Source organism: Haemorhous mexicanus, chromosome 4 (assembly GCF_027477595.1).
Source record: "Haemorhous mexicanus isolate bHaeMex1 chromosome 4, bHaeMex1.pri, whole genome shotgun sequence".
In the NCBI taxonomy this organism is placed as follows: Eukaryota; Metazoa; Chordata; class Aves; order Passeriformes; family Fringillidae; genus Haemorhous; species Haemorhous mexicanus.
This window is the reverse complement of record NC_082344.1, coordinates 35,332,574-35,359,573: the sequence shown is the minus strand read 5'-3', so window position 1 is coordinate 35,359,573 and position 27,000 is coordinate 35,332,574. Positions and strand designations below refer to the sequence as shown.

The following is a 27,000-nucleotide window of genomic DNA, read 5'->3' as shown; positions in this document are numbered from 1 at the left end:
AGACTGTACATTATAGAAGAATGTTTGTGGCTCAGCTAACAAAAACCCAATGAAGTATCTAAATTAGGAATTCTGGTTTCATGCCTTTTTTTCTTATTACTGCATGCTGTCCTCTCTTACTGCAGACAGTCCTTTGCAAGTGTGTGTGGATGCTGGCAAGACCACACTCCATTAGCTCGATATAAGCAGCCCTTCTACTTAAAAGAAAATTTACCATTTTCATACCAAAAGTAGAAGGCACAAGTCCAGAAGAATAGAAGGCAAAAGTTTGTCAGACTTTAAATTATATTTAAGTATAGATTGATTCTTTTAAAATAGCAGTGCAGTGTCTGTAGCCTTCTTTTCTTGCACTGCATTCATTTAGCTGTCGACCTTTATATATGGCTATTTGAGGTATACAATTGCAGTGTGTATTTTCATAGTAGACTGAAGTATGTATGTCTTTTATATATTCAAATGAAGTTCATCAGAATGCTGTTTATAAAGAAAAGTCAGAAAAATAAGGTAAAATATCTAACTGAAAGAACCCTAATGAATAGCTGAAAAGAAAGTAATATAAAATCTCCAGTATAAAACTACGACCTTATTTTGTTGCAAAATTTATTAATATCTACCTCTGAGAATTCCTATAATTTACTGAGTGAAATACCAATCTGACAATATACAGGTTTTAGAAAAACTCTTGTCTTATTGTTATTATAAGGACTTTTCAAGCAGAAATTCTTGCCAGATGAAGAAAAGCAAACAAGACAAAAGCGCCTTTATCTGTGCATACTGTACAGACACTTAGGGCAAAGGAGAAGGAATGAGTATTGATGCCTCTGTTCTCTGTCCTTCCTGTAGGTGTGCAGGACCCTCACCATGAGAAGATAATTACTGTGACTACTAATGGGAGCATTCACAGCCCCAAGTTTCCACACACATACCCACGCAACACTGTGCTAGTGTGGAGATTGGTAGCACTTGATGAAAACGTATGGATACAGCTTACTTTTGATGAAAGATTTGGGCTTGAGGACCCAGAAGATGACATTTGCAAGTAAGTTGCTTTCCCTTTCACTTAGGAAATTCTGAAAGGAGGTGATTGGAGATGAACAAAAAAAAAAAAGTATTGCTTGAGCTTTACAAAAATCAATACTTGCATGTTAATTTATGTATGAAATGCACATTTTAAAGTATTGGTTTATGATTTTCTTTTTAGTGCTGGGGGAGGTTTTGGCTTGGAAGCTCTGGGGTGCTCCCATTTTTACTTCTCCTTTCAGTATCTAGGCCATAGATATATTACAATACAAAAATGTGATGTATTTAATCTCCCTCTCAAAAGTTTTGATATCTGGGAAAATACTATTGGCAGAATGTTAGAATGATGACCATCTAATTTTTACAGAGTAAATTTTGGTGAGTAAGTTACCTGAAGCAGAATTCAGGTCATGACAAAAATACTACACTGCTGTTTAAGACACCTCCACAGAGTACTCTACAATATTTTAATGGCCTTAAGTTGTCAAGTTATCTGTGAAGAACAGCACTTAAAGTACTGTGCTAATTGACATTCTTCAGTGGTACTGGTTTTTCCCTGACTTCAGTAAGCATCTGCATTCTCAGTCACTGGCAAAGGTTTCTGCAGGACTTGTGCAATCTCTGTTTCCTTCCAGGATTCTCAGCTGAAGGCTTTGTAATTTGGGAGAGAAACAGTTGTGACATAACAGGCTTCAGCACAGATGTAGTTCTGAACCAAGCCATGTGGTTGGTAAAATTTTGGATGTTTTGTGAGGCAGTAGGACTGACATTTCCTGTGGGAGGGTGAAAGAGGAGAGACCCTAAACTCTTGTATCCTCTATCTGTCTGTCATCTCAGCAACACATCATAAAAAGTCTTGATGTGTGAATAGTGGTACATTGTCTGGAATCTTCAGTAAATTAAATAAAATATGTCATTTAAATGGCATTTTCTCCTTGGATGCCTTCCTGGAGAAGTACTTCACACAAGATTTTTGTTACAAAGTAATTTTTTGGGGTTTTTTTTTGTTTGTTTTTCTCGTTTGTTTTTTATTTTTGTGTACATCATACACGCATTTACCTTGATTCTTGTTTACAGTTTTTCTAATTAACCGTTTTTCAGTTTTTCTAATTAACTGTTTTTCCATTGGTTTTACATCTTGTATAAACTTTTATTAACAAATTAGAATTTGTTAGAGGTTATTTTTGCACTTATCCTTAGTTTGGGAGAAGGTGTTTATAACAGATAAATATCTTTTTCTCATAATTCTAAAGAAGTAATTACCAAGGCCATATCAGTACTATACTAACAACTATAAACATAGATTTGCTTGAATGAGTGCACTCCCTTTGCACAACAAGTCTTTTCCTCAAGTAAAAACTTAGCTTGCTTTTTCTTTTCTTTGCCTATGGCAGAGTGAAGTGGCAAGTGAAAGAAAATCCAGGTAGGGTGACTCATTCATCCACTTACAAAAAGAGGAGTAAGATAAGTTAAAATATTTTATAATATTATAACTAGAATAGTATTTTAATTGTGAGTAGATTTATTTTAAGTAAACAATGTGCTAAATATGAAAGGACTGATGAATAAAGGAACAGTAACAAGTCACTCATAATCTCCACTCAGTTAGAATCTTATCATGCCCTTATTTGTGCAGGGATACCAGGAAGTTGTATCACTGCAATTCCTGATATGTGTCCTACTGAAAAAACACTGGGCTTTTTGGCTTGGAAAATTAAAAAGAGAGTTATATTTCTCTCTGGAACAGATTTATATTTTTGATTATACTCTCAGATTTCTCTGAACTTTAATTTCAATAGCAAGTTCAGTAAAGGAAGTGAAATTGCACCTTGTTTGATGTAAAGGGAGTATAAATAACTAACAAGTTGAGGAAATAACTAAGAGACAGATAAAATATGTAAAATAATTTTTCACAGGTCAAGTAAGTTACCAGTTACCTGAGTAATATCCTTTTATGAGTTGTGTCTTGCATTTCTTACCCTTAGAGTTCCTAATAAATTATTTATACTTCTTCCAATACTTTCAGGAGAAAAACTAGGGTTTTTTCTTAATTGACTGCATCCCACGGAATATATTACTGTATTGTGCTTCTGTCATCTTGAAACACACAAATCAATGCTGTTGATGTAGAGTGCTCAACCGCTTCTCCAAAAGCAAGTTTATATGGCAAAGGACAGAATGAAACATCATGAAGTTTAATCTGTTATTATTCCATACCTTTAGCTCTGACATATGACTGAAACTAAGTAAAAACTGCAGCCAGGAAACATTAGACTTTCTATGCAGTGTACAGTGTGCATCAGGGTATCATTTTCTCCCTTCTGTAGTGTATGAGACAACCTCAAGAGTTACCTGCTGTGGTCATTGCCACAGTTTTCAGTCTCTCTACCTGTTTCCTAAACGGCTCATTGTGGGTAATGCCAGAACTTTCTCCATCATCTCTGCAGACTGTGGTGCCCTGTGGTGTCAGGTCACAGGGCCAATGAGAGAATATTCTGGAATATATCAGCTTAAGATAATTAGCAGTTTTTACATCTCATAGTAATTCAAATATTGCTCATAATTTGGAGGAAAATGAAATTCAGATATATACAGTTGTAAAAGTGTTTTTTGTTTAACATAGTTCTTTAACAGAAACAGAGTAGTAGTGGTGACTAAAGCATGTCATAGATGTATCCTGAAGCTATGGCAGTTTTTTCCTGTATCTGACCTTGGATTTCTTCAAAGTCAGTTCTGACATTTCAGGCTGTTCAGTGAAGTCTTTCCATCCACAGCAAATATCACATTTTACAGATATTTTGCAGGTACCAGTCTAGGCTCTACTTCAAATATCTTCCCAAATGCAAATCAAAGTGATCCTGCATGGCTTTTTTTCCCCACTCAGTTTTTATTGGCCATTCAACTTACAGTATTTCCTAATGCAGCAGATTTGCATTATAAAAAATTCTATGTTAAGGCCAGCCCTTCTGACTCAACCTCACCTGTATTAACATGCACATTCTGCTAATTCTCAACAGTCTTAAGAATGATTGCTGTGTAAATTTAAATTACAGGGTTTTTAGAATAAAATTCTGGTATTTTGCCTGTATTTAACCAGGTGATTTTTATCCTGGTTTTACAATGGTGATGTACTTGAAATTCATGCACATCATGTTTTCATTCCTTCAAAGATAGTCAATGTTTTTTGGGTTTTTTTACAATAGTTCTACTTCATCTGTACTTCATCCTTCCTGTGTAGAAAATGTTAAGAATCCCACTGTGTCCTTTCCAAAGTCAACACAAACTCCACTTATTTTGGAAACTAGATCCATACATGTGTCTAGAAGAGGTGTAGGTCATTTGGTTGACAGTTGGGATATTTAAATCTCTGCAATATTATGGTAATTTCAGTTTCATACACTGTGTTTGATTTCAGTTGTGACTTGCAAAAGAAAAATGTTACAAGCAAAAAAATCCCTCTTCAAACCAACCAAACAAAAAGGAGAAGGATGTAACTCTTGGGTGTTTTGTGCAGTACTGCTTACATGATGAAAGTGGCAGTGAATTTCTAGCAGAGGCATTGCGAATTTGGATTGCGTGCGCCTGCCCTTTCTGATGAAATGAAAATGCAGTTCTTCTGCTGTTGGTATGGGAGCTGATGTGACAGGTCATTATTTTCATGATGCTAGCCCCTCAATCCTGTTTTAATCATAAAGCCATTAGACTCCTGTGCCAGACAGCTCCTATTGCCAGGGAGCTGCCATAACTCTTCTTGACCAAAATCTGACTTTTGCTCAGCTGTTGCTTGTTGTTCAGATTTGTTACTTTCTGTCAATAAGAACATGAAGTGATAACAGCTTTATGATTAACTCCTCTGACAGGAAGATTTAGCTTTCTTCCAGCAAGAGCATAGATATTACACTTGACCTTGAAGGAAAGCCTGATGATGTGAGTTGGTTGGAGCATTACAGTGCAAAGCAAAAATAGGAAAGGGAGAGGAAAGAATCTTTCTTCCATGAGGAGCTTGTATCAAACTTGCTCTCTCCCTGTGCATGAAGTGGCTCTACTTGTTCATCTGAGTAGTGGTTGCAGCTGTTCTTTCTAATCATCTGATGATTACAGTCTGAATTTTATTATATATAATAAAACACAGAAATGTGTCACAAATCCAAAGTGCAATTACTGTAGATAAGGTGATAAGGATAAAATACTCGAGTAAAAGGCTGAGGAACTAACTGATAGTAGAATAATAAATGCCATTTTAGCAACATCTTTTAGGATGGTTACACTAATTTCCAACTCTCTTTAGCCCTCTAATAATTTAAATTATCAACTATAGCTTTTTTTGTTTAGGGGGGAGAGAGGCTTTTAGCAGCTGCAGATGTGAGTCTGTTCATTTACATGTATAAGTAAAGTATTAACCTATAATGTTTTGAAGGAGATTTGAAGGCTTGTCTGCTTGATATGTGTAATTTGTGGAACTTTTTCCTGAAGAAAATTAGTTAAGCTGGAGGCAGCCATCAGTGCTAACATAGGATGAAATCTATGTGACTTGGTTTTCCTCTTCCTGTCAAATTCAATACTTATTTTTTTAATCCTGGGAATATTCTTCCTCTGAGGATTTTTAGGATGATGCTTTATTATTCAGTGCCACATGCATTAAATTCACTACCTCTCCTTTCCGTGTCTCCTTAGGCTACTTTCCTTCACTGCAGATCTGTTGGATCTGTTGTGACTGAGCTGTTGCCTTCCATTCATGGAACATCAAGATTCTGGGGTAGAAGCTGTAATCCAGACTGCTTCACCAGTCATATGTGTTCCTAATGAATGCATTGTCAGAAAATTGTTTATAAAAATTAAAGAATTAGAAGATTTTACTTAGTCTGACAACACTGAAAAAGGTGTATTAAAGAGCCACTCTCTTTCATCTGTGGCTGTGAAGAAGGAAAATGTTTGCTTAGCAGTCTTTTTTTTATTTTGCATAATTTGTTTCAAATGAATGCTAGGCAGTGATAATTTACAGTAAACACAAAGACTAAACATTTTTTTATGTAATTTTCCAAAGAGACCTTTCTGTGTAATATAGGACTCAATGAGTTACTTGCACCATGTGGAACTTTGTTTCTTGTTATTGTTACAAAGTCTAATATATGGAGTAAAATATGGATGCGTAACAGTGACTCTAATGCTTCCCTAAAAAAGACAACAGGAATTTTGCTTCTGTTTTTCTCCTTTATATGGAAGCATCTTACAGCATCAAGAGAGTGCATGCATGAAAAGATAATGTCAGCATCATTTTCTTCTCTTCAGAAGAGATTCCATCCCACATCCTGCCCCCTAGGGGGAAGAAAAAGTTTGCTTTTCTTGTTTTACCTTGGTGCATTGAACAGTCAATCTTGGTATATGTGTGAAGACTACACCAATATGAAGCATAGATTTGTGAGAGAAAAGAGCTCTTCACATAAATTATTACTTCTGGGGCTTTTGAGGGCAAGAAGTTCCTTATCAAGGTCTAGATCCCAAGAAAATTGTTTCTGGACACAATTGATGGGCTGAATTTACTATCAGTGTTAAATTCTTCTTATTGACTGTGGTTACAGAGGGTGAAGTTATCTCCTGAGTAAGTACAAAGTTCAAGTGGGCTTTGAATAACTGGATAAGGAGCTTTAAGTGAACTCTGTATTTAAAGTGGAATTGGTGCAGACAATATTCCTGGTGACTCATGTTGCTAAGTAGCTGGGCTGCTGGGATTTTTACTGCTTCCTCACATGTTTCTGAAGATGAAGGGGTTGCTGCTGCCACCTCTATTTGAGAATTCAGAAAAGAATCCCCGAAAAATTTAAGGCTTCAAACTGTTCCCAGTTGAACCCTCAAAACATTGAGTACCAAAACCCAGAGAATCCTGAAAGCAGAGATTAAAGTTATAGTGAAGACTAATCCTTAAAACTCTTTTCTTATCACTGTTGCCTTAGAATTTCAGTCTGTTCAATTTTAACCTCCTGTTTTTTTTTAATGAGACAATCTCCAATGATATGATGTTCAACTTGGGCAAGTGCTGGATTCTGCACCTGAGGTGGGGCAGCTCTGGGTTACAGACAGACTGGGGATTGAGAGGCTGGAGAGCAGTGCCATGGAAAGGGAGCTGGGGATCTTGGTCAATGGCAAGTTGAATATGAGTCAGCAGTGCTCTGGCAGCCAGGAGGGCAAAGTGTTCCTGGGAGGCATCAGGCAGAGCATCACCAGCTGGGCAAGGGAGGGGATTGTCCCACTCTGCTCTGCTCTGGGGCTGCCTCACCTTGAACATTGTGTGCAGTTTTGGGTGCCACAATATAAAAATTAAAAAACAACAACAACAAAAAAAATGAAGCTGTTAGTGAGCGTTCAGAGGAGGGCCACAAGGATGGGGAAGGCTCTGGAGGGGAAGCTGTGTGAGGAGCAGCTGAGGTCACTTGGTCTGTTCAGCCTGGAGGAAAGGAGACCTCATTGCAGTCACAACTTCCTTGTGAGCAGAAGAGGTGCAGATACTGATCTCTGTCTGTGGTGACCAACCATGGGACCCGAGGGAATGGCCTGAAGCTCTGTCAGGGGAGGTCTAGGCTGGGTATTAGAAAGAGGTTCTTCACCCAGAGGGTGATCAGGCACTGGAACAGCTCCCCAGGGAAGTGGTCACAGCACCACCCTGGCAGAGTTCAAGAGGGGTTTGGACAATGCTCTTGGGCACACGGTGTGACTCTTGGGGATGGTCCTGTGCAGGGCCAGGAGTTGGACTCGATGATCTTTGTGAGTCTCTTCCAACTCAGAATATTCTGTAATTCTGTGAGATTTGACACATGGGTGGGCTGGGCTCTGTTTAGGTGACTCTGCATATCAGTCATACTGAAGTGTTTCATAATTGGCTGTAACTTCTGCAAAAATAACTGAGTTAAAATTTATTATAGTTCTGTTCTGGGACTCAGATCCATTTGGAAAGGAATGATTCATTAATATACAGGGTTATAAAAAGCATATGAACTCTCATTCCTCAACACAAAATATTTATTTTTTTTCCCCAACACATAAATAACTTGTTAATCATTTTTATTCAAAGTCTTAAAGGGGGAAATATAATTTAAATGGTTGGGATGAGTTCTAGCCTTCAAGTGCCTTGGTTTAATTGAAATACTGATGGCAGAGAATTAGTATGAAGTACCTAATTTAATCTGAAATCCTTTGTAGCATCATTGATGTTTTATCAGTGGCAGAAAGGTAGCATTTAGGAACAGTGTGTAGAAAATTACATAAAACTTGTGTCAATAGGCTGATGGAGTAATTTTTTCTGATGTTTGTGGAGTGGTTTTTTATGGTTTTGATTTTTAATTGTTTGATCCATTTTCAAGACTACTAAAAAGTAGTGCCAGTGCGAGAGAAGTTTGGGTGCCAAATGGATAAGAGTGGAGGATGGGGATCAAAATTTGTAAGAAGTTATATTGATTTAGGAGCAGAGTCCTCTGATTATCTAAAATTTCTTCTTTTATATATAAAGAAAATAGTTTTATTCTACAAAAGTGACTTCTCTCATGTGAGTTGCAATGTAACAATATTATTTCAATTTAATGAATAGAATTCTAATGAAGAATCCAACAAACTTTTGCTTCCTGCTTTCTTAGTGTTTTAAAGAAAAAATGAGTGGATTCTTTGCATAAAAATAAATATCTAGATCTGTTTCTTCTCTATTCTGATTTCATTGATCAAAATTGTAGTGGGTTTTTTTTTGTTTTGTTGTTGGGTTTTGGTCGTTTGGTTTATTTGGATTTTTTTTAAGAAATATCTTCCTTTTGGATATTGCATGATTCCAGAAAAAAGCATTCCATGTAATTCAAACATTAAGTCATCTTTTAGCTGGTCCCATCCTTTTGGTTTAGCTGCTGTCCACTGTTCCCAGTGTGGCAGAGGTGTGTACTGTATCCAGAAGTACATCCTTTATTTTGGGTTCTCTACTGCTTTCTTAAAACCTGCTTAATACCAATCTCATGATAAGAGATTTGTAAGTGTGACAAAGCAGATATCACAGGCAATAAAAGAGGATAAAAACAAACCAGGAAAGCTAAGCTCAGTGTGATTATAACTGAGGCTACTCTGGAGCACACATTTCCAAGGCTTCAAGAAGAGTAAACTCTTCTATTGTACAGAAAGGGCTTAAAGCTGCAAACTATATTCTCTAAGCAAATCAGAATGAAACCTAAGAAAGGAAAAGGGAAGGAGATGCTTCTCTGGGTGAAGTGGGAGGACAGCAGAGCACAGGTGATGTGATCAGAAGGGCACTGCACAAACCTAGAGACTGCATTCGTGCCCACCCACTTTTCCCTCAATTTCTGCAAATGCAGCATTCATTTTTAGTATCCACTGTTGCTAGAGGACACTATAATAGATATTATTTTGGAAGTAATTTGATGCCTGTTTTCACAGCCTGGATGAGTGTGTAGGAGAATGATTGCTGATAAGTGGGCAGTTGTCATAATCCCTTGCTCCTTTTTCACACCAGAGACTAGTCATTAACTTTAAAAAAAAATTAGTCTTCTTAAAATTTCTTCCTGGTCCTCTCAATCTCAAGCAAGCTGTTTGAATAAAGTAAACTGTGTCCCCACTATCAAAATATTTTTGTTAACAGTCCTAATGCTAATTTATTGCTTCTAAAATTGTTTTACGTTGGCAGTGTTTCTAATGGTGGAGACCAAAGTTATTTTCTTTGAGTGTGAATGTGGAACTGATGGGTCTTGCTTCTTTCTGAGGTGTTCTGGCAGCAGTTGTTGATGGAGTTCTCCTGCTCTCACCCTACCACTTATTAGAATATAGAAGTAAATCTCTGCTTTCAGGGGCAGAAAAACATACTGTGAGCCACCACCACCTCAGCTCAGGGACACAGACAGACCCTGTAGCCACCTGTAGTTTCTGGTGAGACTCAGTTTAGCCCCTGATGACAGTTTAGACTCTGCAAGCTGCAGTCAGGACCAGCAACATAATCTAAAGTTACCCCGTGTAGTGTCTAAATATGTCAGTTTAAGCATAGCATACACTCCCTTCCTGATGTTTTCTGATTGCTGAAAGTCTGAGTACAGTTAAAATGTTGGATTTACCATCAGGTACAAAAGCAGGATTAAAGAGGAATAACAGACACTCCAACTGTCCTGTTCCTAGATGGACAGTGTGTTTCTTCACCTGTTGTGCAGCTTTTCCTTTTACCTTTCTCCACTTGCACTCTTCCTAAACACTGTCCTTGCTTCTTTAAGTGTACCATCGACATTTTAACAAAGGATGTTTCTCACATGCAATTGTAGTCTGACAGCATTACCAGCAAATATTTTCAGCCAGAAAAGTTAGTTACAATCCAGTCTTGCACTCAATGCTGCTCCATTAGGATAAAGAAGTAAATTGTAATGCATCAGTCTGATCATCAGGACATCTGAGAAGATGCATGTGCATCAGAAACTGCAGAAAGAAAGATGCATTATTGTAAAAACTATTAGGTGGTCATGTGGGAGCATCATAGGGGTTTTATAAGGTAAAATTACTAGATCATCTCATTTTCTGAAAGTAGCATGTGAAGAGAGAGACCAGCAGTGTAGCACCAATTATTAAGACACATCTCTTCAGACTAGCCTTTGATTCATATACTGTGGCTGGACTGAAAATAGATTTGCATAATTTTATGACCATCAATTTCTAACTAGTAAAACTGAAGTGAGAGGAAACTTCTTACACTCCTTAGGTGAAAAGTGATCTCCTGCTAGGATTGGGAATACATTTTTTTTCTGGCTCATGCAGACTGGTCTGTTACATTACAGGGTTTTTTCACCTTCTGTTTGAGTAGCAATTGCTGGCCTGTCCTGAAGCAGAATATCAGACTTTGTGACAACTGCTCTGTCCTGGATTGGTAAATCCTGTGTGCAGGTGTAGCTGCCAAGAGGCCATATGTTATTGTGAGCTAAAGAAAACAAAGGTGTTTTCATTTAAATGAGCATAGATAGAGCCCCAGCCTCCCCTGAAGTAGGCAGGAGAAGGGGAAGGGAATGTGAGGAGCTTACCCAGGCATGTATTGGTGCTCTAATATCAGAGGATGCTTGAGGGGAAGGGAAGCAGCCTGCACTGCCCTGGCAGAGTCTTGGCATTGATAAAAATGCCCCTTATGCTCCTTATGGTTTTTTTTTCATCAAAAACTATACTTTTGAATATTGCTTAGCCAGTAGTTTGCACATCATTGACTGGAGACATTGCTGCATTCCAGGATTTATATCCTGGAATATCTTGGAGAGTGCATAAAGAAGAAATTACTCTTTGGGATACTAGAATAAATATTTCTAATGCTGCTTGCAAAACAATGGTATGATATGTGTTGGTGGATTCACAGAAGCTGGAACAGATGCATTGACCACTGTGAACAGTGTGGGTAGAGGAAGAAATATTATAGTGGCTTAGAAATAATGCTTTACAGCCTTGGCTGTAAATGTGAACTCTAAGGTCCATAGGAGTTTTTTTTTTTCCTACAAAATGTTGATCTGTACAATAGGAACATGTGATTTATTATGATTGCTGTAATTCCCAAGATAAAATATACCAGACTTTACAGAGGAGTCTTGGGAAAAAATTAGTAAAGCATTTAGTTCTCCAAAATCTGGAATGTGAAGTACTGTACAGTGCAGGATACTTATGAAGCTGATTCACTCTGTGAGGAGAGACAGCAGCTGCATCTTTATGAAGGCAAAAATGCTTTGGGGAGTGTAGTATCCAGTGCAGCAGGACCCTGAACTTTGTTGTTCATTTCCACACAATGTTTTATTGTAACAGCAGAAGACAAAGCCAATAATAGAAGTACTGCTGTACAAAACAGTAAAATGCTTTGTCCAATTACCCTTTTTAGTTGCGTGTGTTATTATTTAGTTCATAACTGGTGCAGAATACTAAGGAGGTCCAGTGAATAGCACAAAGTAGACAGTTGGAGGTGAAATGGTACAGGAAAGGGTTTCTTGTAAATGTTACTCATTTTTAGTCCTTGAAAAATAACCTTTCCAAATAACTTCTAATTTTGTGGAAAATCTCTTTTATTTACTGTATTTTATAAGACTACAGGATAATCTGTAGTCAGATAGGAAAAAAGTAAGTGTAGCATATTAACTGTGAGTGTTGGAAATCCTTGGAATCTTCATCTACACAGAACTTAATTCTTTGTATTTAAAGATAAAGGCCAAAGTAGGTACATCGACTTGAGCATCATTTGCAAGCTTATTTGTGTGTGTACATTTTTTCCAAGCTTAACCTTTTTCCCAAATTCTTCTTTGATATATAGTAATAGTGATTGTATGAAATGTCATGCATTTTTTTTGTTTGTATTTCTGTTATACTCAAAAAAGGCCATTTTTGGACCAAATTTAATCTGTATTTAAAAAAGCCAAACATATTTCAAACTGGCATTGGGAATGCTGTCATTCTGTAATGCAATGAAGATAAGTATAAGTAGCTTCTAAGAAATTTGACGATTGGTGTTTTAAAAGAAAGAGTTTGGGAAACCATCTTCTTTCCTTACCTCCAGTTCTGATCTGCAGGATTATAGTGTCTCTTTCTAGAAGGTATTTATTCAAGTGCTTGAAATGCTGTATGCATAGAGGTTGTATGGGTGTAAATTAGTTTGTAGCAGAGGCTGAATTCTGTGCTTCTGCATTCCTGAAATTACTTGTTTATGTGCTTAATCTGTATCAGTAGTTTAATATGTGCTTAAATAGTTGAAAGCTTGCTGTTTGAACAAGCTAGAATTGGTTTTGTTTCAGAGCTAGAAGTACATTTACCAACGTATCTAGTTTGCAATTTCTCATTCTTGTGCCTTTGTCCCCACAAGGCAGATGTCACTTTCAGAGGCTATGGGGTATTCATGTGCTTATGGTTGAGAAACATAAGTGTTTATCACTGCACCTAAATATCAGTCATGAGGATTTATTTGCTAGATACAGTTGTATGCCAATGTCCTAGTCATTGGGGAAATGTTTTCAGCAATACACAGTTTATTAATTGGCACTGAAGGGAACTTTTGATATAAATGGGGGTTTCGAGGAAGAGACACATTTCTTTGAGCTTTTTATTTTTGCATGCAGTGCCAAAATGCATTCACCAAGGAACAAAAGCTGCTTTGCAAAATGCGTATTTCTCACCTTCACATGGTACTGATCCACAGAAAATGGAAAATATATTTTCTGGTAGACTGGATTGTGGAAATGCAGCAGGTAATTTCTCCAAATCAAACAATCAGTGCATCCTTTTAATAAAAAGGATTTGGATGTTTGAAGAGTAAAATTTGGGGGTTTTAACTCTGTCTTGCTTTTCCTTTCCACTTGTAGTGTGGTTAAGTGTATATTTATGATCAAAGTGGCTTGCAATGAATGAAAGGGAAGAGAAATTATATCTAAGAATTAATTTTTTTTTTTCATGTATTCTAAATAGCAAGGTAGAAATACAGAGAGAGCTGTGTGGTTGTGTTAGAAGCCTCAGGCTGTTATTAATCAGTGTGAGAAAAGATTAAACGGGGAGAACCATGGCAACCATGTAACATTTGTGAATGAATCTGTGTTTCCATAAGGCAGTTCCTAATGTGCAGTACTGCGTATTCTAAAATAGATGTATTCAAAGTAGGCTGGCAGAGAAACTACAATCCATATTTGGGGAATGGCAGTTAGAAATGTTCTCTGTTTATACCTGAGTATCTTTATTTCATGGAACATGTAGACATGCCAGGATACTTGGGGTTTTATGCTCATTCGTTGCCTGGAAGTGTTGTCTACTGCTAGAAGTGATGTTTGTATATAATTAAACATCATTTTCTGAGTACAAAAACTGACCTCATCAGTTATTTATTTGGATTATATCTGGGTTTGTTGTTTCTTTCCAGTGGCTGTTATGACACAGTGTGTATAAGATCAGCAAATACAGAAACTACTATGGAAATTTATTTCTCATCAAATCACTGGTGTTCCATCATCTTTTCTCTGTTTATATGTTAAAACATCAAGCATGATGATTTCATGACAGAAATTATAGAACCTTTTCTTAATTGTTGGATGATCTGTAATGATAGCCAAAGGAGTTTCCTCTTGCAGGAGAAGATACTGCCAAGTCCTCCTAAAGAGGGTGAGTCTTGGGGGTAAATTACCCATGTTGTGAGCCTCAGGAGCTGTAGTCAAATGGCTCTGGGTAACTTTGTTTGGAAATTCATATTGGAAAAACAAAATACAGGGGGAATACTTAAAATAATTAACATTTTCTATTGGCTAGTTTTTGAAAAATGTTTTGCTCCAGTATCCTGACTTTAGTGTCACTTGAAGCAGCCCCAGTTAAATATTTCCGATGATGCTGAGCAGAATAATCTTTACTGAGCTTTTTCCCTGTGTGGAGTTTTCTGGTGCTGTCACAGAGCCACCATTTAAGTCAGGGTGCAGTCTCCCTTCTGTCCCTGCAGGAAATCTGCTTTCTGAGTTCTTGTCTCTGCTGCCTATCTGGCAAGTGACATTATTCATAGGTAACTTTTACTGATGTGCACTGCTACTGGTTTTCAATTCCAGGAATCTTGTATCTGCTGTGCTGAATGGGGGACTGGACTGAACAGGCCAGTTTGACATTAATGTAGATATTTCTGTCTGGCAGCAAATGCAGACAAGTATGGTGTAAATTAATGCATTTGAAAGGCAGTGGAATTAATTAGCTCCTCTGAAGCTTGCAAACTTGAGCAATAGGTGGTTGTGCTGCCTGACCTGGTCACATTGTAAAATAAAATATAATACCTGAGTTAAAATTTCATGTTACATAATCTGAAAAGTAGTGCACAAATACCTGCAGTTTCATTATTATTGATGACTTAAGTTTTGTATCATTTGGTTTTAATCTCACGTGATGTATCTTTTGGGTCTGTGCCTTTGTCTTTGAGGAAAACTTAATTTTGTCTCAGTGAGAGGGATAGTATTGGTATTAAAAAAAAGAAAATTCTTCACCTGTTGAATGAATGATGGAGTATGCTTTTCTTTTTACAACTGTATTGCTATGTCTGTAGGCTTGTTGCTTACCTGGAATAAATTTTTTACTGTAATCTAGCATTCCACTCTGTCCTTTTCTTCCTTCTTGAGGTCCTCCTATTTTCCCTCTGCCCTTTGTCATAAACTCTGCATTTCTGTTGTCTTATCACACATCTTTGCTGTATATTGGCCTGCAGGGAATAACAAAGCTGCTGTTAGGTACCATGGATTTGAGTGCCTCTGTCATGCTTCAGTGTTCCCTTTTCCACTCAGATAAACGTGAATCTGCCAAGCTTTGAAAAAAAAAGTTGTTGAGCTAAACGTTTGGCCTTGGTTTCCTCTATAGGCAAATATGTTTATTTTATAAAGAGCAATATTATTACTTACAGATGTGATTTGAAAGTGATCTAAGAAGTGAAGACTGTAAGGTATCACCAGTACCTCACACTCTGTCTGTACAAAAGCACAGTTATGTCAAGTGATGGAAACAAAGACTTTTGTTTCATAGGAAATATAAATATTGCTATAGCAGAAATTAAGGTTATTTCAAATAGAGGTGAAAGAGGGAAGTAAAGTTTTCTTTAGAATGATGGTGTAGAAATTCTTATTAGTAAAAATATCAAGGTATGTTTTCATGATGACAGTTTTTAGTAATTTCCAGTGTTTCCAAAATTGAAGTGGTCCAAACCATTTCAGGGCTATTTTACAACTGTTTGTCTGGTGAGCTGCCAGAGGACCTTGGATGTTTTGGGTCTGCAGGTGGGTGTGCTATGCCAGCCAGGAAAACCTCAGAATTCTATGTGCTTTAAAACAAGCTGGAATAGAAATATTACATTGCCCCACAAAATGCTCTAAAAAAATTCAACAGGGATTGTTAACAACTTCTTGTTTCTTAACTAAAGAAAAAGAAACTTGTTTTTATCAAAAGGGGAAGGAAAAATAAATTTCACCTGTCACAAACTGTGTTAATGGGCTTTCTAGAGTTTTGTCTAGCATGCACCTCTATACAGATGGAAAGGTCCAACACCACTGATATGACAAATGGTTTTGCCTGGTGGATTTTTGCTTCCTACATTTTTTGATATATTTGTGGAATTCTGGAGGCAGAGAGAAGCCATAGAAAGGTCAAAAAACTTCAAGCCAAGATAAACAACCTTTCAGAATATGTTTAGGAAATGACAGTATAAGCCACAGAAAAACATCAAGAAAGGAGAGGAAAACATATACTCTTGGAAAATACATTTCCTGGTGTGAAAGCTGTTGAAGCTTTGAGCTGCTTATGTTACTTCCTTGCTCCTTTCCAGTAAATTGTCTTTGCTCAGGTTGTTGATTCAATCCATGTTCCCAGGCCTTAGGGGAGGGGAGTAGATCTTCAGCAACAGGTATAACAGAAGGCATTGTGAGCATCATGCCTAAAGGCCAGAGCATCTTTAGTCCCCAGAAAGGAGATTGGACTGCCTTTTTGGCATAAATTTTACTTAGTAATATTTTAAAAACATTACAGGTACAGCACCAGAGCATTTCTTTAGTCATTTTCAAAGAGGCTTGTGTTTGCTCCTTTGCACTCTGCAAAGAAAAGGTTTCTGCATTGGTAAGTTCAACATGCATTTTAATAATTCCTTACTCCTTCCCAGCTGTAAAATGGCATCTCAGTTCTTGGTTATTTATCCTAGTTCTCTTGTGTTTAAATACAAGCTTCTCTTGATAGGGAAATAATTTTTCATGGTTGTGCTATTGTCCCTGCTGCTCCTTAGCCCTGTGACATCAGCTGCAAAGTTACCTAGCACAATAATGTAAATGCTAAAGCATCTGAACAGCTTTGTTTTGTTATTTTTACAGAAGGTTCAGACATCAGTCCAGATGTATGATGAGAGGAATTTTAGTCTCACAGAAGGCTTTTTGGCAGACTCTTGTAGCACATTTAGCCTAGATAACTGACAGGAATAATGTTACTGGCTAAAAATGTCATTATCCAAGCTGAATTTTATTTGGTTTTTCAGGATACTTATTTCCCTCACGTTTACCTCTCTACTAATGGAATTAATTAGCTTTTATTTGAAGGGTCTAGGATTTAAACTGTGGAATTTTAGTTTCTCTTTTACTTTAGGTGTACCAGAAGACCAAAGAGTGCAATAAAAAGTACTGAAAGTTAGGTAGAGGCACTAAGCCCCCTGACTCCCCTCAAAATCTTAAACCTAAGTCAATAAATGTAAATATTAGCTTATTTTATTCTTTAAAAATCAGAAAGGTAGATAATTATTTCATATTCTTCACTGAAAAATAAAAAGGTTTTCTTTAGAAATTTCAAAAGCTGATCTTGAAAAGAAAAAAAGTTCAGCACTCCAAATAAATTTGATGAATGTGTTGAGCCCTGAGGCCTTAGTACAATTAATGTACACGTTGCCTTTGTAATAAGTTGTATACTTGATCATAAAGTAGAAACACTGGTGGATCTGTTAAAGGAATTAGTTTGTGTTTGGGGGAAAAAGATAATGATAAAGTAATTAGTATCATAAGTTCAACAAAGATTTAAAACTGTGGTACATGGCAGTAATGGATTTTGAACACAGTTAATGAGCATATTCATTGCATTCATTTTTAATTAAGTGGAAAAAATAGTGGTCCTTTAAATGGAGATAATAAATGTGCAAGTCAGTCTTGCACAAACATGCAACACAAGAATTTATTGCCTGCTGTCTAACTAGGGAACTGGGAATCATTATAAAGATTAGATTTACTGAAAAAAAAAATCCAGAAAAAGCTTTAGTAGAAAATGTTTATGAGGTAATAATTTTCTCATTAAATATAGTTTGGCATATTTGGTAGAGTGCGTTTGTGTGCATGTTTTTTAAAATATGAGCCTTTGCTATCATCAGAGGCAGGACAGTTTGTACCCTTGAAAAGGACTCTGCTATTTACGAATTTAGATTTATGTGAGATGTATTTAATATATGACTGCACTTGCAAGAGGACATAAAAATATCAGAAACCTCAAAACTTTCTCAGAGGTTTGTTATGCTCATGCACAGGATGCAGATTGTGGTTTAAAAGTAAGGGCTTGGCTGGGGAAGCTGGAGCTGAAAACAGCCGAGTGCTTGCCCTGCTTTAACCAGCACACGCTCACCTTCCCTACCCACCGGGCTGTGCTGCCACCAGGGGATTCAAGCTGGAGCAGGGAAAATGCAGCTGGAATGCTCCGTGTTCCTTCTGTCAGTGGGCGGCTGGGGAGCTGACATGAAGCAGGTCAAAGCCCTGAAACCAGATGTACCTTCTAGAGCAGTGGCTTTCCATGGTTTTATGACTTGGGAATGCACTAAACGTTTCCAGTGAAAATGAGGACCTTTGTATGGCACACTGAAGCTCATTGATGGTTGACTGGCATGTCTTAGTTACCTTCCTTGGATCTGGTTGAAGTTGCTCACCGATCCCCAGGGATACCCAGCCCACATGTTGAAAGCAATGAAACTAAATCAAAATTAATCTGTTTCATTCTCCCAATGTTCCCTACCCATATGTTTCTTGTCAATATTTCCACAATACCAGGTTCCTTCTCACATGCAGCGAGGTCTATGTCTTTGCTCAACAAATGTCTTCTTGGGATATGCATCAACTCCTTCCAAGTTTCTCTAAGCCTTAACTAACCTTTAGGAAGTTATTCACCGCTGATATTCCAGAAAAGCAGGTTTCCAGTACCAAAAAACCCCTGAACTTTCCCTGGTGGCATGCAGTGTACTGCTGGTGACATTGCAGCACGAATTACTGTGCCACTCAGGCAATTACAGCCTTTTTCTTCTCTGATTTTATTCTGCCCTGTCACACATGTGGTAATTGCTTTCTGTACAAGAAGCAAAACCATACACTTGGGTCTCTTCAAAATGCTAACTCTGCTTTTATTTTCTTAACCTCACTGCATGATTTTATTATGTATGTAAGTCAGTAGCAACTTGGGAGCTAAGTTTAAAAAAGCTGGCTGCATACTTTTAGCGATTAAAAAAATAAAAAATTGCAGAGTCAGTTTATTGGTTAAATCAGGAAGTTTATAGTATTTTTGTCAGTAAATAAACATTTCAATTTCTTTTCCGTTCAGGTATGACTTTGTAGAAGTTGAAGAGCCTAGTGATGGCACTGTTTTAGGACGCTGGTGTGGTTCCAGTACTGTGCCAAGCAGACAAATCTCCAAAGGAAACCAGATCAGAATAAGATTTGTGTCTGATGAATATTTTCCTTCTGAACCTGGATTCTGCATCCATTATACACTTCTTATGCCAGTAAGTAACATGTTTCAGATCGAAACATTTCAGGATACAAAATCTTTGAAGTGGTAGCTCAAAAGAATATTTTAATAGGGTAAGATTAATTACTGTTTATTTCTTAATAATAATAGCAGTGTGCAATCTGTCTTCCTGAATTGTACATTTTGTTTCTGTTTTTAACTGGGTGTTCCTGTGGTTCTTTTTGGATGGCTTTGGACTAGGAAGTTGTGGGCTCGGTTGTTTGTGTGGAAAATTCAGTAAAATGTTTGCATTCCTAATACTGTAATGTGGAAAAAAAAGAAAATTCCAGCTTTGAGAAGAAGACAGATCAATTTATGAATCAGCAGTATGATGTTGAAAGAGGATAGGGAAGTTACAAAAAAGAAACTGAGGAGATTAATGTTCTTATTAGTCAGCTGCTATTAGACATCCTCAACCTGATGATTATACCTAATTCCCAAACAGAAGAGTTCTTTTGGTTCTAGCTAGTTTTATTATAGAGACAAAGCAGACAATCCATAATATTCATTTTTCACTGCATTTTCCTTGTACTTTGGACTTCTCTTGAATGTCGCTTAAAGCTTGTAAGTCACAGATATTAAACTAGTCATTGTCGAAAAAGTGACAAATTTCAATGTCAACACTTTTCTGCTACTATTTTCATGAAATGAAAGACCTGTGATAGCAAAAAAATGTTTACAGAATTTTAAGGGTTAGATAATGTCCTGAAACATTAAAAGAGAGGAAAACAGGAGCTTTTTTTAAAATAGGTATTCCATATTTAAAGAGACTAAGGACTATTTTTTGTTAAATTCCTCATAATTCACTTTCAATCTCCTAAGTAGTCTCGTGGTTTGTGGTATTTGGATGGTGAAAAATATTTCCAAGCTCAAAAAAAAAAATTGATCAAAAGAATCCACATTGTAACCCCACTGAAATGTGCTTCACTCAGAATGCACTTGGCTGGCTTTATTTTTCTGCTGTTTTTGCTCCTTCTCCTCATTGGCAAAATTTGAGTTATTGAGAAGAATATATTTAGCATACTGGTGGTGTCAGAGTAGTGTAGTGGGGGTGAGGTGTTTGTATATATATATATGTATATATATATATATAGATATAGATATATAGATATACATATGTGTGTGTGTGTGTTGTTTTCCTATAAATATTTTTAACTACTTATGCCTGAGGAGGAACTACTTCTGAAGGGACTAAAGGTTTGATCTGCATATTTCACTCTTTTATGAGTTAGAATAACTTTTTTTAGTAGAATGTTATGACCCAATAGTGGTAAACTTTAAAATTAAATCAAATGTCAGTCTCCTAACTTGAAGTAAGGCCAGGTTTAAACATCAGTGCACCCGAGGGCAGAATGTAATAAGTGTGTTTACTTTTAGAAAATGGCAAAAAATACATCTGTTTGTGGGGCTGGTGCCAAATTCCGTTGTCACAGCTCTAGTATTAGACCCTACCTGCTATGGATCTATCCAACTCATGTGTGATCCCATTTCTGTGGAACTGATTAAACAAAGGCACCTGAAAAAATAATTTATGTATAATGATTTTTCTGTCATGCTGTACAAATGGAATGAGTTTATTCCTTCATATTTTATGGGGAAAACTAGTTAGAAATTTAAATTACCTGCACTCACAAAAAAATAGTTTAATGTTCAAAATAGTTACACCTAACACATGCAAGGGGCAAGAGCGGCCCACTTGCTGTCATAAGAATTTGGAATGAGTCCCAAAATGTGCAGTCTAGCTGCTTCTTATCAGTTATTTTCTAAATCTGCCACTAAAAGAGCTGTGATCTTTTTCAACAAAAAATATGTTTTTTTGCAGCATGCAAAATGCAATTGCACATTTCAGGCATGCAGAATACAATTACACATTTCAGACAGCAGATTGTAAATTAAATAGATACTGTTTAGTTCCAAGATTAATCCTTCTTCTTGTACCTAAAGCAATTGAAAACCAATGCTGAAAAAAAAAAGTAGCTTGCTTTACAAATATAAACTTATCCAGCTTTTCAAGATAAAATAAAATTTACAGCCCTCCTCCCACATCCCCACAAAAAAGAGGTCAGCCATTGGAATGAGCCTAAATTTTAAATGATTCTTGCAGCTCACTAAGAGATTCATTTCAATGAATTGGTCCTAAACAGTTAATTTTTTTTTCTTTTTTTTTTTTTTTTTTTTTTTTTTTGACAAGTAGTGGGAAGGGGGAGATGCCTGGTAGACTAGAAGTGAGAGATTGTTTGGGGAGAAATGAAGCAAAACTGAAATAAAACAGTGCAAGCTTGTTTCTGTATTTGAAGGCCACACACAGAGAGGGGCACTGAACACATTTTCAGGTCTTTTAAAGAGCAAGAGAAATGGCTTTGTTTAGATCTGCTGTAATTTATTGTGTGTATATATATATATGTGTGTGTGTGTGTGTGTGTGTGTATATATATATATGTGTGTGTGTGTGTATATATATATATATATATATAATTTTTTTTAGTTTTTTTTTTTTTTTTACTTTGTATATTATATTTCAAACCAACTTCTCACAGGATAAGTTGTAGGAGAATGCTTATTGATCTGATTACTTTATTTCTAGGCTTTAGTCACTCTAAAGAAAGGACTCGCAGCCATTCCAATGTCAGTGGATCCAACATCATTCTCTAGAAAGGTTTGATATGGGATTGGAAGACACTGCATAAAAGCATTGCATGTACTGTATACATGCAGAATGTTCCCCTGGAAAAATATGACTCTTGTCTCCAGATTATAACTGATTAGATCTTAATAATTTGAATTTCCATTTTAAATTGAGTACCCTGGCTGCATCTGGAAATTTCTGTAATTCTGGTCTTACTCCCACTTTCTTTCCTCTATTTTATAGTTACAAGTTAATTTTGTCTGTGATACCGTGAAGTGGAAGCAAGTGTTGAAAAAATTCATTCCTATTAAGCAAACATAGTTTGTGTTATTCCAAATTTACTGTGCTCCTTTCAGCACAGCTGTTATTCTCAGTCACTCTTTCATGCTTTGCCCTGTCACTTACTCTGTGCTTACTGGTGAGCTGCTTTATTCAGTAAGGGCTGCCTAGTGATGGTTCTCAGTTTTGACCAGCTCTCCATTTATTAAAAGTCATGATTTTGGCAGCACTGTGCCACTAAACCCTCCTAGAACGTTATTGCAAAAACAATCCATATTTCATTTCTTTTCCTCTTCTTCTCACTTGCCCCTTAGAGTAGCCACATGAAACTGAGGGAAATCTTACAAACTCTTATAATATACATTTGGGCCTCAGTCTTCCCAGTGACTTGTTTAGTTTAAACGATGTCAGTTACAAGTTTGGCAGAGAAAACTTGATGTAATAAAGTCCATTGTTAGTTGGGGAGCGGGTGCATGGGATACTTGATGCCTGAGGTGCCATTAAGGAATGCATGACTGATTGCCAAAGTAGTTATTAATTATTCAGGGCACTCAGAACAAAGCAGCTCCAGTTAAAGTTGAAGCTGGGGGTGACTGTATTCCCCTTCTTTTTTGGCATATGGTAACATGTCATTTGTCATCAAAGATCATGCCAAAGATCTTTGAAAAGAACAGACTTAACCCTCTTTTATGCAAGTAAAGATGAAACTTCAAGAAGCTGTCTAAAGCCTGACTTGATTTAAAAGTGACTTTGGGTGGTTTGGGATTTTGGTGCAGTACCTGTTTGGCTACGTGGGTGTCACTCCAAGAGAGTGGTCTGGTTTGGATTCCTTTTCTTTTTTCCCCTTTTGATGCAGGTATTTTGTTAGTATTGCTCTTGCTTTTAGCAGTAATGAAAGTTAAAAAGATACTCTTTTTAGAACTGTGTAATTATACTTACTTTATTTCATCCAAGTTGGCTAAGCTTTGCTCTTTAAAGATTGAGCATATTACTATTTTTTGTGGAACCTTTTTAATTTAGCTTGTTGATTGAAACAGGCAAATAAAATTAAAATACTAATTGAAAAAGTGCATAAAACTAGAACAGAGAGGAAAGCTTGTACCCTGATTGCACTTCTATCACAAGTCTACAGATTTCACAGCAATCAGGTGTGTTTCTTGTGTGTTTGTGCTGAAGCCCAAGAGATGCTTAACTGTGCCTGCAATAACTGGAAATCCGTCCAGAAACATCATAAAAAACACTACTGATCTCCTAAACAAGGTTTTTTCTACACTCTCTTTAGAAGTGGTCAAAAGGTTTTAGAAATAAAATTATTTCAGGGCTGTTTAAGCCAAGGTAGTAGGAAGAATGGGGGGAGTGGATGAGTGTTGTGTAGCAATTTGCAATTCTACATGAAGTGAAAAAGAAATGTGAAAACGCTTCATGTGGTGGGGAGGACTCTAAAATAAACCTCTGTGTTCAGAGTTTCCACTGATAAGGTACAGTGAAACCTTAATCTAGATAATTGAACAGGCTACTAAAGATGCTTCTGTGTTCAAATTGTATGTATTAATTTTCTTTTTTGTGGCAAAAAAAAATCATTGTAAATCAAAGATGTTTTGGAAGGAATTCTTTCTTGGAGATTCCACTTTGCGTTAAATTTTTGCTTAACGTCTTAGATGAGACAATTTCTGAGATGAGACAATAAATATTACCCCAAAATACATAGACAGGAGTGAAATGTTTCAGTTAACAAAAAAAAAAAAAAAAACAGAAAAAAGTACAATCTGAGAGTGGCTATTATCCATGGGACTAAAATGAGTGATGGGGGAAAAAAAACTTGGAGGCAAAAGAACCTCTGAAGTATACTGTCTAATTAAATCATAATGCCTTTTTTTCCTGTGACCATATTTCATTCTGTCCCACAGACATCATAAAAAGTTTAAAGATCTGTGTGTGTGAAGCAGACTTGCAGAGAGATAAGGTTAGACAGGAATCTAGCAAGATTATGGACCTGCACAGAAGTCCAGAGAAGTTTATCCTTAACCTTCACAACCTGTGGTGTCAGTGAGGATTTTGTGAGACTCTAAAAGGAAGAATGACATTTTGAACCATTCTGGAGTTGACATTTAGTTCTCTAAAGGAATGAGTATATTATCTGATAGCAAGTTTTTGTACTTTGAAGGACAAGGTTCCTTTCCCTTTGGCCAAAATCTGAATGCAGTTTCTCATGTAGTACATATAATATAAACCATTTGTTTCATATCTTTCTGTGATGTTAGTCTCACAGTGGCTGAGGCTGAAAAGAATCACAAATTATTTCATTGTTTGTGGGAAAAAAGTAATATAGTTTCCTTGGATTAAACTTTTTTACAAATTTATCATATATTTGACTAGGATTTAAGTTCATTGATATGGGAAGTTTATTGAATATCACATCCTGTATCACTGAGGCAAGAGACGAAAAATCACCTAATTTTCTTATTTCTAAATAACTAGCAGTAATTTCAAAATTAAATGCAATTGCATTACAACAAATGTCATGGTTTTTTTTTTTTGTACAAGTTTTCTTCCTGAAAAATTCAGGAGTGTTCAGCAAATATCAAAGTGGTTTTTTAATGGAACATTAATATAAAAGTTAAAACTCTTTAATTTTTGAGTTTGGGGGCATTTTTTGAAAGAAAGTATGAGGGGCAATCTCAACAAGTGACATGGACAAGAGTTTGTGAAAACTACTCTCCTTTTAGTTGTCTAGAGCATTTATGTCCAAGTTAGATCACTCTCTGTCAACTTGTTTCAAGCAGAAATTATTACAAGAGATGGGGTAATGCATCTGTCAAGGATAAGCAGGCAACCTTTATTGCTCCTTGTCCCAAATAATGTCTTTGATCACATATTAACCCTCTCCTCCCAGAAGAAAGCAGACCATAGAATGATTCAGTGGAAACAATTAAATACCCTAAAAAGTGAAAAAGTTTAGCAAATGTATTGGAAAAGTATTTCAAATACATAAGACAGTCTCTTTTCTTCATTCTCTGTAAGTGACCCAAAGGCTTTTATTAAATTGCCATTTAGTAATGAATATTTATATTGTCAGGGACTCTTTTTTAGTATTTGAAAACTTTATTAGTGGCTCATAGCATTTCAGCATAGAAGTTTATGTATGCATATTTAGCTTGGAAATGAGTTTTATGTGGTCTATAATTTACTTATTTGTAGTGTTCTAGTGTAAATTTTAATGTTGTGTGCTCTGCTGTTTTCAAAAATTTAGAAGTTTTCCTTGAGGGTCCTCAAACTAAAAAAAAAACTTCAAGCAAGCCTGTAACTTAAGAGCAATCTGTATATATGTATATAAATGTCACTCTTCAGCTGTAAACTCAATGATATCATGTAATTGGAGCTTTGGATGCTACTTCAACAGAAATATTTCACAATGATGTTCAAATGTTCCTTTAGTTTTGCAAGATTATTTTGTAGTCATGATTGAAGTTTATTTGTTCAATCTAATTGATCATATCTATCCTAAAGAATGCAGTGTCTCAATAATTTGTAATTTTTTATTTAATCCTTTGCTAAATATTTTTAAGGTACTTTTCACTTGTTTAAAAAACCCAAACCATCCTTCCTCCTAAAACTCTGAACAAAAAAAGGCAACAGAATGTCCGCACACAAGAAGTCCCACAAAAAAACCCAAACAAAAACCATAAAAAACTCCCAACACCACCTTTCTCTTCCACAAAGTTTTTTTAGCAATCCCTATTTTTTATACTCCAAGTACTACAGAATCATCTAGTTGACTATCCCTTCTCCAATTTTCAGGACCAACATTTTTGAGAAAGCATGCTGATGGCTTCTCTACAAATTGCAAAGCAAACTGATTCTATCCTATTCTCAAAGTAATCCCCTGTGTAACTGGCACAGTCTTGATTTTTTTTTTCTTTCAAATCACACTGAGACATTGTGTCTGACATGTTTGCTAACTGAAAAAAAGGTAGGCAGATGTACATTTGATACTAGGTTTCAGGCACCACCATAGTTTCCAGTTATGCCTTTTAGGTGCATTCCTGTTCTGTCCCTGTTCATTGTTGGTGTCTTAGTCATGCCACAATCCTATCCATCGCCTCAGCCCAGCAAAACAGGCAGTAACTAGATATGTGTGTACTATGCTAAATTTTCTTACTGTGATTCTAGTAGGAAAAGGCAAAAGCAGAATTGAAATGAAAGAAGTTGACATAGAAGATTGCAACTTCTCAATTAATTTTATTTCATTTAATTTTCACATGCTAGAGCTCTGAAGGGAGAGGCTGTAGACATTTGAGATAAACTCAGCTATGGAGGAGCTTCTGTAGATGGTTTACAGCACAATCTAGGTCCACAGGTTGGTAGAGGCACCTCTTTAAATTCAGGAGGAAAATTCTTGACAGAGTAATAACACTGTGTAGTAGCTTCAGGGTAAGAGTTTGCTTGTGGGAAGATTAATGTGGGATATTGGTAGTGGTGTTAAGACAAATCCTTTTCTTTCTGAGAAGGGGTAGTTAATAAGCACTATGGGAATACCAAAATTTGCACCTGTCTTTTCCTTGCAGTACCTGGCTTCTGGTGTTACAGATGGGGATTATGAGCTGTCATTTGTTAGCTTCTATAAGTGCTCAAAACCTTTTTAATGATGATGATGAAAGGTTTGGCTGAAGAAGCCAGGATTGTTGTTGAAAAGCTTTCAGTTTTGTTTTCATGGGAAAGTCTAGGAAATCACAAAGCTGTCACATCTGTTCTTGCAATTATCTCAGGCTAGGGTAGTAGACAAGGAATTCAGGAAG

The 27,000-nt window shown here is 36.5% G+C and overlaps 1 protein-coding gene across 1 annotated transcript in view; it reads left to right on the top strand.

Annotated features, from left to right (window-relative positions):
* The window catches only part of PDGFC (platelet derived growth factor C), a 122,047-nt gene that overhangs the window by 69,010 nt on the left and 26,037 nt on the right, over window positions 1–27,000 (top strand). Inside the window, exons 2-3 of the mRNA XM_059844441.1 lie at window positions 844–1,039; window positions 19,114–19,294. Of these exons, the coding sequence (XP_059700424.1) occupies window positions 844–1,039; window positions 19,114–19,294 (377 nt within the window). The remainder of the gene's footprint in view (window positions 1–843; window positions 1,040–19,113; window positions 19,295–27,000) is intronic.